This window comes from Eptesicus fuscus, chromosome 8 (assembly GCF_027574615.1).
Source record: "Eptesicus fuscus isolate TK198812 chromosome 8, DD_ASM_mEF_20220401, whole genome shotgun sequence".
Lineage (NCBI taxonomy): Eukaryota > Metazoa > Chordata > Mammalia > Chiroptera > Vespertilionidae > Eptesicus > Eptesicus fuscus.
In genome coordinates this window covers 29523380-29536175 of record NC_072480.1, presented here as the reverse complement: position 1 = coordinate 29536175, position 12796 = coordinate 29523380, and the positions used below count along the sequence as shown (strand labels likewise).

Below are 12796 nucleotides of genomic sequence, written 5' to 3'. Positions count from 1 at the left end.
TGGCCCCGGCCCCCACCCGCTGCGGCTTTGTCCGAAAGGAAGGACGTCTCGTCTAATTAGCATATTACACTTTTATTATTATAGATAAGGTCGAGGAAGATTTCTTTTTATTTCAGAGTAACCTTACTGACAATCCCTACTGGGGTCATTTGTGCTCTTATGCATACTACAGATAGTTTGCATAGTTTTCTGAATTTGTTCAGAAGGCTGGAAGATTTTTAAAATGATTTGTATTCACACTGTTATTTAAGGAATGCTAGTGCGGTACCAAAGTTACTTGCTGAATTCCACATAAAGCAACAATAATACAAATTTAGATAGAATTTAAATTTGAAGAATCAAACCACAAATTATATAGCCAGAGGATGATACCTTTAGTTTACTATCTTGTATTTTATAATGGAAGGGTAATGATGTTTTAGCAGTGAAAAGAAAACAAGGATTATTTGTTAGTGTCAACAAGTCATTAAAATTATTCTAGACATTTTAATTAATCAGTAAATGGTAACCTTAGGACTTGTTCTTGCCTATCCTCTCTTGTCTCCTAAATGTGGAGTTCTGTAATCCCATTAGTGATTTCTGCTGTGAGTCTCTGAGACATAAACTACCTAATTCAGCAACTCTTGTTTAAATGCTTTTTCTCTAGCCATTTCTTTTTACTATAACGTTGTCTTTGTTATTGTTGATTGTGTATATGCCTTGTTCTTAATTGATTCCAAGGTCCTTAAAAATTTTTTTTCTACTTAATACATGTTCATACAAAGTAATTTTTTACTTTGCATTTTTTAATGCATTTGTTAAATATTTATGGAGTTGCTTCTAACTTGCTTACATGAATGTTTGGATGATCATGTGACTTTGGTTTTGTAGAGATGAAAAAAAATTATTTGCATTGAAATTTGTACCCAAAGAACATTAAGTTCCATATAACTTATTAATATACTAGTAGCCCTGCTCATGAATCCATGCACCAGTAGTTCGCTGCCGCCCTCCAGTAGCTCTCCACACACTGTCCCGCCCTCCTGTAGCTCATTCCACCCTCCGCCCCCCCTTCATAGCTTGCTGCCCTGCCCCCTCCTGTAGCTCTCCACCGCCCACTGTAGCCAGTAGCTCACTGCAGCCCTCCTGTAGCTCCCTCCACCCCAGCCCCCCCCCCCCCCATAGCTTGCTGCCCTGTCCCCTCCTGTAGCTCTCTGCCACTCTCTTGTAGCTCACTGCCCCACCCTCCTGCTGATCTGTGATCTGGTCGTTATGCGGTCGGTCGTTACACTTCATGGTGTAACGACCATTTGCATATTACATCTTTATTATATAGGATTAGTTTTCTATTACTGCTATAATATATATATATATATATATATATATATATATCTCTTACCTTACCTTATAATAGACAAATATGCAAATTGACCGCACCTTCACTACGCCCAAGCCACGCCCACCAACCAAGCCACGCCCATCAAACACTCCCACCAGGAAACCGTTGCAGGGAAGCTGGGGTGTGGCGGAGCCCAAGGCTGGGGAAGCCGCCTGAGGCTTTCCCGGCCTTGGGCGCCAGCGGGGTGCCTGCGATCGGGTCGCAGGGACGCTGGGGTTGCGGCGGAGCCCAAGGCCTGGAAAGCCGCCCGAGGCTTTCCCGGCCTTGGGCGCCAGCGTCATGCCTGTGCCGATCGCAGGAGCGAGCCGACCTGGGGGTCGGCTCCTGCGATCAGGTCGCAGGGACGCTGGGTGCAGCCGAGCCCAAGGCCACCGCCCAGGGCCAAGCCCGGACCCTGAAAGAAGGCAGAAGGTGGTGGCCACAGCCAAGGCCTGGGTCCCCGGTGCCGGCAGAAAACTGGTGCAGGCAGCCAGGTGAATGAAGGTCTATTGCACGAATCTTCGTGCAAACGGGCTACTAGTATATATATATATATAACTACTATAACAATTTACAACAAATTTAGTGGCTTAAAATTACATGAATGTGTACTATCTTACTTTTCTATAGACCAGAAGTCTGACCTGGGTCTTACTGTCAAGGTGTTGGCAGGCTTGAATATTTTCCCATAGGCTTTAGGGAAGACATTGTGTGTGTGTGTGTTTTGTTCTTGTTGTTTGTTATTTTCTTTTCCAGCTCCTCATGGCTGCCTCCTTCCATGCTCCGCAGCACCTTTCTTCACCTTCCAAGCCAGCAATGTTGCCTCTCTCTGTTCCTTTCTTTCATTGTTATGTCTCCCTCTCACTTGGTGGTTCTGTCTCCCTCTTCCACTTGTAAAGAACTTTATGATTGCATTGAGTACATCCAGATAATCAAGGATAATCTCCCTATTTTAAGGTCAGCTGAAACTAATTTTTTCAGAGGTTCTGTGGATTACATATGGACATCTTGGGGGAGGTTGAGTCATTATTCTGTCTACCATACTTGCCTAATATAAAACTAATCTTAATGAATTTAAAATCTAAAACTTTAGTTTGGTCATATGCAAAGTCTTTATATAGTAATTAAAAAACAAGAATCTCATGGCACTTGAAGTCTCTTTTTTTATTTAAAAAATATGTTTCTTACTGCCCATGTTGAACAGGGCATGGGAAGAGCATTGCTTTTTAATAATCATCGTTTGGTAGGTATTGTTCACTGTCCTGATTTCATTTTGGTGTGTTTATCAGTTTATTCATACATAACAAGATGTCAGTATTGATGTCATTTTCCCACCTCATTCTTTACCAATTTACCTTTGTTCCATCAATCTTTTATTAATTTACTAGAAGCCCAATGCACAAAGATTCGTGCAAGAATAGGCCTTCCTTTCCCTGGCTGCTGGCACCCCTTTTCTGCTCCGGCCCCAGAGCTGCCTCTTTCTGCTCTGTCCCCAGAACTGCCTCTTTCCACTCTGGCCCTGCCTTCCCATGCTGCCCAGAGGCCCTGAGCAACTGGGGCAGTGCGGAACACCTGCATCGTCACCATGGCGACAATACAAGCATGCCACCCTGCCCCCGGCCACTCAGCATCTGCATATGCAAATTAACCCGCCATCTTTGTTGGGTTAATTTGCATACTCCTGATTGGCTGGTGGGTGTCATGAAGGTACGGTCAATTTGCATCTTTCTCTTTTATTACTGTAGATTTAGCTGTGTGTGTGTGTGTGTGTGTGTGTGTGTGTGTGTATGTATGCCCACCATGTGCAGGGCACTGTATGAGGCTCAATCAGAAACAGACTTTACATTTTTAGAATTGATAGTGTGGCAAGGGTGATGATTACATATTTCTCTCTATATATAAACTAGAGGCCTGGTGCACGAAATTCGTGCACTGGGGAGGGTGTCCCTCAGCCCAGCCTGCACCCTCTCCAATATGGGACCCCTCAGGGGATGTCCAACTGCAGGTTTAGGCCCGATCCCTGTGGAATCGGGCCTAAACCTGCAGTTGGACATCCCTCTCACAATCCGGGACCCCTGGTTCCTAACTGCTCACCTGCCTGCCTAATTGTCCCCTAACTGCTCCCTTGCTGGCCTGATTGACCCCTAACTGCTCCTCTGCGGGCCTGATTGACCCCAAATACCCTCCCCTGCTGGCCTGATGACCCCCAAGGCTTTTATTAGTATAGCTATGACCCTGCACAGAAAATTTTACTAACCCTGCTTTACAATAAGGGCTTGACGATTGAATCATTCGGACCAGACACCAAGATTTTCTTTCTTTGAATAGTGGAGGGAATAATTATCTTGTCTTTAAGTTGCCCAGAAATTAAAATGAGATAATGACTTAGAAAAGTATAAAAGCACCATATAAAGACAACTGTCTTTTTAATGAAGTGGTAAAATGAAAAACACTATTTTTATTCTCCCCTTCCTTCCTTTACAACTTTTATTTAAACTTTGAAATTTATAAAAATTTCACTTCAATTTTCATTTCTTTACATTCAACATTATTTTGTATTGGTTTCAGGTTTTATATTAGTTACAGAATAGTGGTTAGACAATCATATACTTTACAAAGTGTTCCCCGATATTTCTAGTACCCACCTGGCATCATACCATCATTACAACACTATTGACTATATTCCCTATTTAAGTGACAATGGGTTTACAGGTTCCTTTCAGTCTTTCTTTTGTGTTGCTCGTCCTTCCTTTTCTTTCTCACTTCTCTCATTTTCTTTATATAGTATCTCAATTGGCCATCAAAGCTCAGTGAAGGCACTGGGACACGCTTCATCCATTTTACAGACCAGGAAACTGAGGCCAATTCCAGTTGGCTGTGGAACTTGACTCAGCACACAGTAAGCCCTCAGAGCCATGCTCTTTGTGCTTCCTAAGGGGCAGCTGCCTGGCAAACAGAACAAACCTTCCAGTCAGGCTTCCGAGCCTCTTTCTCGAGCACCTCTTCATTGCAGATGCTCCACATTCTTTCCTCTCCCCTGTCCCCTGCCCCCATTCTTTACTGCCCCCGCTTCTCCGGAGCAGGTGGAAGGCTTCACACTCACTGCCTAGGCATGCTCTGCCATGGGGCAGGGCACCGTGGGCTTGCTTTTGGGTCAAGGCAGGAGCAGGAGTCACTGCCTCTGATGTGTGAAGGCTGCCTGACTGAGGCCCATTAGCACTGGGAGCTTCTCTGAATCACGTCAGTCAGTCCAGTACCCTGCAGTGCAGCACCCCTTCACTGAGGTGGCACCACCCCTCAACACCGGCCTCAGGAGTGAGGGTCCTTGCCCCTCTGCCAGGAGTTCTTCCATGCCCCTTGATCCCTGGCTGGGCCCACCCACGTCTTGGGGCCACTGCAGAACCTCTGTCTCTCTGCAAATGAGGCAGATCCCTGCCCTCAGTCTCTGCGAAGCTATGAATCTGTGGCCAGAGGCCAGGTCTGGGTCTCAGCAACCCCATGCCTGCAATGTTCCCAGGGACCCCGGGAGCGGCTAGGCAGGTCTGGCCTCGCCTCCCCGGGGCGGCGATCTTCCCAGGGACCCCTGGGGAGCGGCTTGGCGGGTCTGGCCTTGCCTCCCCAGGGCGGCGATCTTCCCAGGGACCCCCGGGAGCAGCTAGGTGGGTCCGGCCTCGCCTCCCCAGAGCGGCCATCTTCCCAGGGACCCCCGGGGAGCGGCTTGGCGGGTCCGGCCTTGCTTCCCCTGGGCGGCGATGTTCCCAGGGACCCCTGGGAGCAGCTAGGCGGGTCCGGCCTCGCTTTCCCTGGGCGGCGATGTTCCCAGGGACCCCTGGGAGCAGCTAGGCGGGTCCGGCCTCGCCTCCCCTGGGCGGCGATGTTCCCAGGGACCCCTGGGAGCAGCTAGGCGGGTCCGGCCTCGCTTTCCCTGGGCGGCGATGTTCCCAGGGACCCCTGGGAGCAGCTAGGCGGGTCCGGCCTCGCTTTCCCTGGGCGGCGATGTTCCCAGGGACCCCGGGGAGCGGTTAGACAGGCCGCTGCCCCTCTGTGGCCTGCGATGAACCCGGACCCCTCCTGTGCCGTCTGGCGCTGCCCACCCCACCGCCTCCCTGGCCATGGATGGGTACCTTGTGGATGGTGTCTGGCGCTGCCCGCAGGGCCTCCTCCACCCCCGATGGACCCGTACCCCCGAAGCAGGCCATGGTGCTGCCCGCCCTGCCTTCATATGCAAATTAACCACCATCCTTGGTGGGTTAATTTGCATACTCACTCACTCTGATTGGCTGTGGGCATAGCGAAGATATGGTCAATTTACATATTTGTCTATTATTAGGTAAGAAGGTTAAGTAACCATCCGACTGTCTTACCGGCTGTCTGGCCAGTAGGTATGATGCGCACTGACCACAAGGGGGCAGATGGTTAACGCAGGAGCTGCTGAGCTGCGGTGACTTGGCAGCAGCGGTCCTTGGGTGACGCAACCTGGAACTAGACATTCCTCACAGGGCTGCTCGATTCCACCTTCGGCCATAGGTTATGTTGTTGCTGGGGCACTGTAGGCCCCAAATCTGGTTTACTGCCGAGCTGTGATGACAGCAGATGCCTTTCGAGCCGCAGTGCCACCCTAGGTGCGGCCAGCCTGGGAGGGACCACAGGAGGTTGGCTCCAGGGCATGTCCTGCCTGTCTCACCCCGTCCTACCCCGCTGGCCACCTTCTAATTAATTTCCTTTCAATGTGCACGAATTTGTGCACCAGGGCACTATATAAAATAAAAATACAAGACAAACATAGCTGATTTACGATACATAATGTGTGAGGGGAGTGCCAGGTGTGTGTATGTATAAAGATAAGGGCACTTGAAGGTTGAACACAGTGTAGATGTGGAAAAGGGCAGAGGACTGAGTGAGTAATGTAGTGAGGGCAGTTATTCTGGCAGTTATAAAACCCTGAGCTGTGAGGGAAATGCTGGCGGTGTGTGGGAAACTGTGAAGAGTTTAGTTTGATAGGATCTTAGGATTTGTAAGGTATATTGGGAGACACAAAGCTAGGTTGGGGATGTGCTCTTACAAATCATCATAGTTTTATTACTTTGGAAAGCAAAAATACTGAAGTGGTAAATTAATACATTTCTGATGAGATATTAATGTATTAACTAAAAATATTCCGGGGGATTGGATTGTTATATAAAGAGTGCTGGAGAAATTTAGAAGCCTGATGTAATAAATAATTAAAATAATCCAGCTGTCAACTAGAATGATTAAAAGAAAATATAAATAACCAAGTTTTTTGGTCTCAGGCATTTCTCCTAAGAGAAATTTCTATTTATGTGGAAAAATCATATACTACCTGCATGTTTTTATTCAGTTGATAGTGTTAATAGTGAATATGTTTTTTAGGGATGATCTTAAATTGTGACTTTTTATTTGTTTTTGGCCAGCCAACCAAGTTTTTATTCAAAGATACACAGTGAGTCAAAAACTTGTTCTTTGATTTAACTACTTTGATATATTTTCTAACATTATTTTTTAACTAATAACACCTTTGGGGATTTATTTCCCCATTAATATGTATAGCATGACATAGGCTTAATTTTAATTTTACTTGAATTTGGGATTGCACAGAATATACTGATACTATAATTTGGGATTGTGATTACCAACCACCTTTTTTTTTCTTCTTAATTTTATTATCAATATGCTAACTTGTTATAACATTATTATAGCCAATTATATTTGGACACAGAAGGATCTATATAGAGTTTGTCCGAGAGATTGTGTAATCATTTAAGTTTTAACAGGGAAGCATATTTATATGTATTTCCTTGGTTTTTCTCCATTGGAGTATTTATTTTTTCTGCGTGTGTGGCTTGGGAAAGGCTGTGCCTGGACAAGGAATCAGAATGGCCACAGGAATCTGTGGTTTCTAGACTGCAGATGACACAGGCAAAGGGGATTACAGCCACAGGCACTTAAGGATCTGTATATGTTTTTGCTTTTATCTGGAGGTATATCATTCTATGTCTTCAGTGCTTTTTTTAATGTTCTTTCACATCAGAAAAATTACTTTGTTTTAGGTATCTTTATTTTTATTATTAAAACCATATTCATATTGGTTAAATCTTGCAAGAACTGTCATTAAAATTCCCTTGATTTCTTTTTGATTCTTTCCCTTGCCTTTAGTAGCAATATGATAATTTCTTTTATTCCTGTAAGTGAAGTGTTAAAATATGTTTGGCTTCGCCTGAAATTTCTGATGTTTAATTCCCTAAAGCTGAAATGTAATTGATCACATTTATCCAGGTGAGAAAGCTGTTTCTTTGGTATAGGTTGAGTTCTTCTCTCTCAGTTATACAGCTAATCAAATAAACATTCCGTAGTGCTTGATTTGAATATATAATAACTCTGGATAGAGAAGAAGGAAATTGCTTTCAAGATGCAGAGAATACAGCTTAAGGCTTTGCATAAAAGGGAGGTTACCTAGAAATACAACTAAAGATTAACTTTTTTACTGATTTTCATCCCAGAGTTTATTAATAAATTTACCTAGAATTCAAGAAGCACATTTATTGAAGATATTTTCTTTTGGTTTTCATTTTTAGAACTTATTAAAGCATCTTCCTGATCAAGAACAATTAAATTCATTGTCTCAGTTCAAGAGTGACTATAACAACTTAAGTGAACCAGAGCAGTTTGCTGTTGTGGTGAGTACTCTCAGTGTTAACTCTCTTTTGAGGGGATTTTAATTAATATTGTGGAAAACAGGGAAGAAAATGTAAAGTTTTTCTCATCATTATTACTCACAAATCTTTAATGTCCATTTATTTTTAACCTAAGGATATTTATGGGAAATTATCTTGATTTAAAATATATATTGGAATTCTAGCCTTAATGAAATCCAAGGAGTCTTTAAAAAATATACACATGATTTCACATTCTCTATTTGATGTCAAAATGTAAAATGAAAATTATGACTTATTCTAGAGCTATGTATTCCAACATATTGCAAGAGTAGCTTCAGTTTCTGTTTCTAATCACTCACTCCAATTCATCTCATATTTTAGATTTGAAATTACAAATATATTTTGTTTTGTTTTGGTTTGGTTTTTAGCAATGAGGTTGAAAAATGAATACATTTAAAAAATCTTCAGAAACCTTGATAATCATCTTGTTCCAGCTTTCTATTTATAGAAGTTGGGGTCTGAAGAGGTGAGATGACTTGCCAGTGTTATATATTAGCTGTGTTGCAACTTAAAATTAAGATTTTTATCAAGCTTTTTTTCTCTTGCTCTTTTCTCCTACCATTAAATCACCATTTTGAGGTTGGTTATATACTCAGTTATCATGATGATACTTTAAAATAGTATTTCATTTTTATTATATGATTTTTTTTTCTTTTCTTCAGTTATATTATTACTAACCTCCAGGGACATGATGAATTTGCATTTGATAAAATTTTGAAAATTTGGATTGACTAACTAAAGGACTGTATCTTCATACCATATTTTGCAGGCATTTGCTCTTAAATTCCTTCCTGTCTCTTCATAAATCCATTCTACTCAGCCCTCCCTTTAGTGCCTCCTCCTAACTCTTGTCCCCCAAGTTCACAAAACTCTGAAGAGAACACAGAATAAAAAAGGCAGGGTTTTTCCTTTCATAGACTTTTAAGTATAAAACTTTCTAGCTTACTATATTTGCAAAAATGCTTTTTATTTTTTTATCCAATTCTTCAGGGTACTCTTTTTTTTTTTTCCTCCCCCCACATTGTATTTTCTTGTTTGTTTTATTTTCTATTAACCTGATCACTTTCCCTTTCTCTTAATCCCTTTATAATGATCTTCTTATCATTGTCTTCCATATGAGAATAAGTGAATAAGGGAGCATTTGCATTAAATTTTAAACCACAGACTACTTAGAGTTTTGATCTTTGGCCATTTTATTTTATTTTTTACTATTAAATGAAAATAAAAAAATGTAAAATTATAATTTTGAAATATCTCCCACATATCTTAAGTCTTGAACACATACAAGTTTGTATGAAAATGTCTACTTAACTAATAACTTCTGTTGGATATCACTAAAATATTTAAAACTATTCCCATATTCTAGTGATTGTCACAGAAGAATTAACTCAAACTAGCAAATATTTTAGGTTTATTTAAAATAGTGAGATTATGCTCTCCTTTAAAAACTAGAGTTGAAATAAAAAAGCTGTGATTTACAAGCAGTGTACTCGTAGGGTCAGATCATTAAAATAATTATATTCCCAGATACTAGTGCTAGAGGTTATAGTCTTGATTTTAAGGCAGTGATGGACCACTTTCCTTTCAGGACATGTCAACTCAAACTTGACCTTGAATCTACTCATTCCATCGCAGGTCATACCTGACTGCAAATGGAATTTAATGTGGAAAGAGTAATGCTGTTGAAAAGTATCTGCTATGGACAATGTGAACAGTGCTTTATCATCTGTTGATTATGACTATTCTAGAACACAATGTTTTAAGTTCTGGTTTGTGTAGTACTAACATTTTAAAATATGATTGTTTTGGTGAGGAAAGGGGAAAAAAAGTTTGGGAAAAATGAAAACTATATATATACACTAGAGTCCTGGTGCATGAAAATTCATGCACTGGACGGGGGTGTCCCTCAGCCTGGCCTGCCCCCTCTCACAGTCCGGGAGCCTTCAGGGGTGGGAGGCAACCCTGTAATCAGGGGAAGGTGACATCCTCATCACACCTCTGCTGCTGCCACTGCTGGCAGTGCAAGCCTCGGCCTGCCCTGGTTACTTGAGCCTCGGGCAGCCCTGGGCGACAGGGAAGCCGCCATCCAAGGCTTGCCTGCACCTCGGGCCTGCCCTGGGCAGCTGGACAGCCAACATCCGAGGCTTGCCTGTGCCTTGGGCTGGCCCTTGGCGGCGGGGCAGCTGACATCCGAGGTTTGCCTGCGCCTTGGGCTGGCCCTGGGCGGCTGGGGGGCTGAGGGTGGGTCCGGCCGCACCGCGCACCTGCCACCTCCTCAGCGGGGCTGAAAGGACTGGGGGACTCCGGTGGGGCTTAGGGGACTGGGCGCCGCCATCTTTGTGATGGTGTGATGGTCAATATGCATGTTCCCTCTTTATTAGATAGGATATATATATATATGTGTGTGTGTGTGTGTGTGTGTATATATATATACATACACATATATATATATACTAGAGGCCCAGTGAATGATTGAATCATGCACGTGTAGGGTTCCCTACATGGTTTCGCTTTTCGCGGTGGAGCTGGGTGCCTGTCCGCTGGTGCACCAGGCACCCAGCTTCCCCACTTTTGATGGTCCGCTGCCGCTGAGGGGGGCTACCCTGCTGTTGAGAGGTGCAGGGGGCGGGACTCCCGCCTCCTGCGCCTCTCAACGGCCGCTGAGGGGGGCTGCCGCGGACACCTGGCTATCCTGCTGTTGAGAGGCGCAGCTGGGTGTCAGCGGCAGGCCCCCTCAACGGCTGCGGATCTGGCCATTGAGAGGCACAGGGGGCGGGAGTCCCGCCCCCTGCGCCTCTCAACAGCATGGTAGCTCCCCTCAGTGGCAGCGGATCTGTGCCTTTCAATGGCCTGATAGGCCACCCCGAGTCCCGCCCCCCAGCCTCCCGCCGCCCAATCGTGGGCGTAGCGGAGTGATGGTAATTTACATGTTACTCTATTATTAGATAGGATGTGTGTGTGTGTGTGTGTGTGTGTGTGTGTGTGTGTGTGTGTATATATATATATATAGTCAAATAGTAATGTTCTTCAACTTTGCCTTTTTCCATTTTAACTTTTTGGCATTCTCAATTTAGTTTCGCCTACTTCTCAACTCTCCCAATGGAGAAGGAATCCTGCTAAAGTTCCAAACAATACTTGGGGAATACATACACACACAAAAAGGTGTAGAACCATGTAGAATGCCCATAGTTTTCTGTTCTCCTTTCTAGATTAAAAGCTCAATATTAAGTCACTAATTCATTAGCATGATATGTTTTCAATTTACCAACATTGTATAAATAATATAATTTGGTGGGTTTAGGAAACTGATTATAATTATGTATATTTCTGAAAGATTCCCATAATATCAAGTTTCTGTTTCAAGTAACAAAATTAATGAAAGTATGTTGCATTATATTATAGAAGATGGGCTATTAACTTTGAGGTAATGTAAACTGCAGATTCCTATGTGACTTTTATATATTAGAAAAACATTTACTTGTTGACTGAACCTATATTTGAAGTACTAATCATTTCAACTTGATAAACCATCAGAGTCATAAACAAGGAATCGTCACAGGTGGACATAGCATTTGCACCCCCAAATAGGGCCACAGTTTGCCTTTTCATTTGTTTCACCATAGACTTGTGATTAGCTCTGTTTCATTTTCAGGTTCTATAAATTGATATTGTGATTTCTAGCATTGTTTTTATTTTAACAAAAATCAGTTAAAATTCTGCAGTTATATTACTTGCTGGTGAGTTTCACTATTTCTTTTATCCATTAATTTGATTCTTGTAAATTATAGATTTCGCAGGTGTGTTGTATATAAACATACACTCAAATTTGATACAATAATGGATAGAGTCCCTACAGTTGTTTGTATTATATAACCAGCTTTAATTTCATCCAAGAACTAGGCAAAAAAGAAAACAATAAGCTATACCACGACTTTGGCATTTGTTTATATTATTTTGTCTTTGATAGAAAGACATTGTGCAAAAGTAACACATCCAGAATGCTAGTAACCAGAACCATTAAACACCAATTAGAATATGTAAGATATAACATGTAAATTAGAAGTAGGAGTTTCTTATCTTTGTTTACTTTACATACAACTTTCCAGGGCTGTGTTCTATAGAATTTTATTTTTTACTAGAGGCCCACTGCATGACATTTGTGCAAGGGCCTCAGCCCTCACAGCCGCGGCGGCTTGCCTCGGCCTTGGCAGCCCTGGTTTCCTACAGAACAACCTTCTGGACATCCTTCAGGATGTTCGGCTGTCTGGTCTAATTAGCATATTATGCTTTTATTATTATAGATATATTATTCAGAAAAATTATGTCACTATTTATTAAATTATATGTCCTTGAGGCGTTCTTTCAACCATTAAAGCATTTGATATGTCTATATTCTCTCCAGGGTTCCTATAATATGAAGTATCACATACGCTTTTATTTATTTCTCCCTTGAAATTAGATTTATTTATTTATTTATTTTTAATGCTGATACTATTTCCATTTCTAAAGGAACAGTCTTCATGCATGAGTACCAGACAGGTACTTTTATGAAACTAAGGGTTTAGTTGCTCATCTGCTTTTTCTGATAATTCAGAATTTTTAGGTATCTTCCTGAACTAATACTCCTTGCAGTCTTTATGACTTGAGCATTAGCCAGTTTGATCAGCACACCGCTCCGAGCTCTAGAGCTGTCCCTGTTTACACA

General features: G+C 42.5%; 1 protein-coding gene across 1 annotated transcript in view; it reads left to right on the top strand.

Moving 5' to 3' along the window:
* The window catches only part of DIAPH3 (diaphanous related formin 3), a 564474-nt gene that overhangs the window by 278163 nt on the left and 273515 nt on the right, over positions 1-12796 (top strand). Inside the window, exon 20 of the mRNA XM_054719838.1 lies at positions 7951-8052. Coding sequence (XP_054575813.1) covers positions 7951-8052 — 102 coding nt within the window. The remainder of the gene's footprint in view (positions 1-7950; positions 8053-12796) is intronic.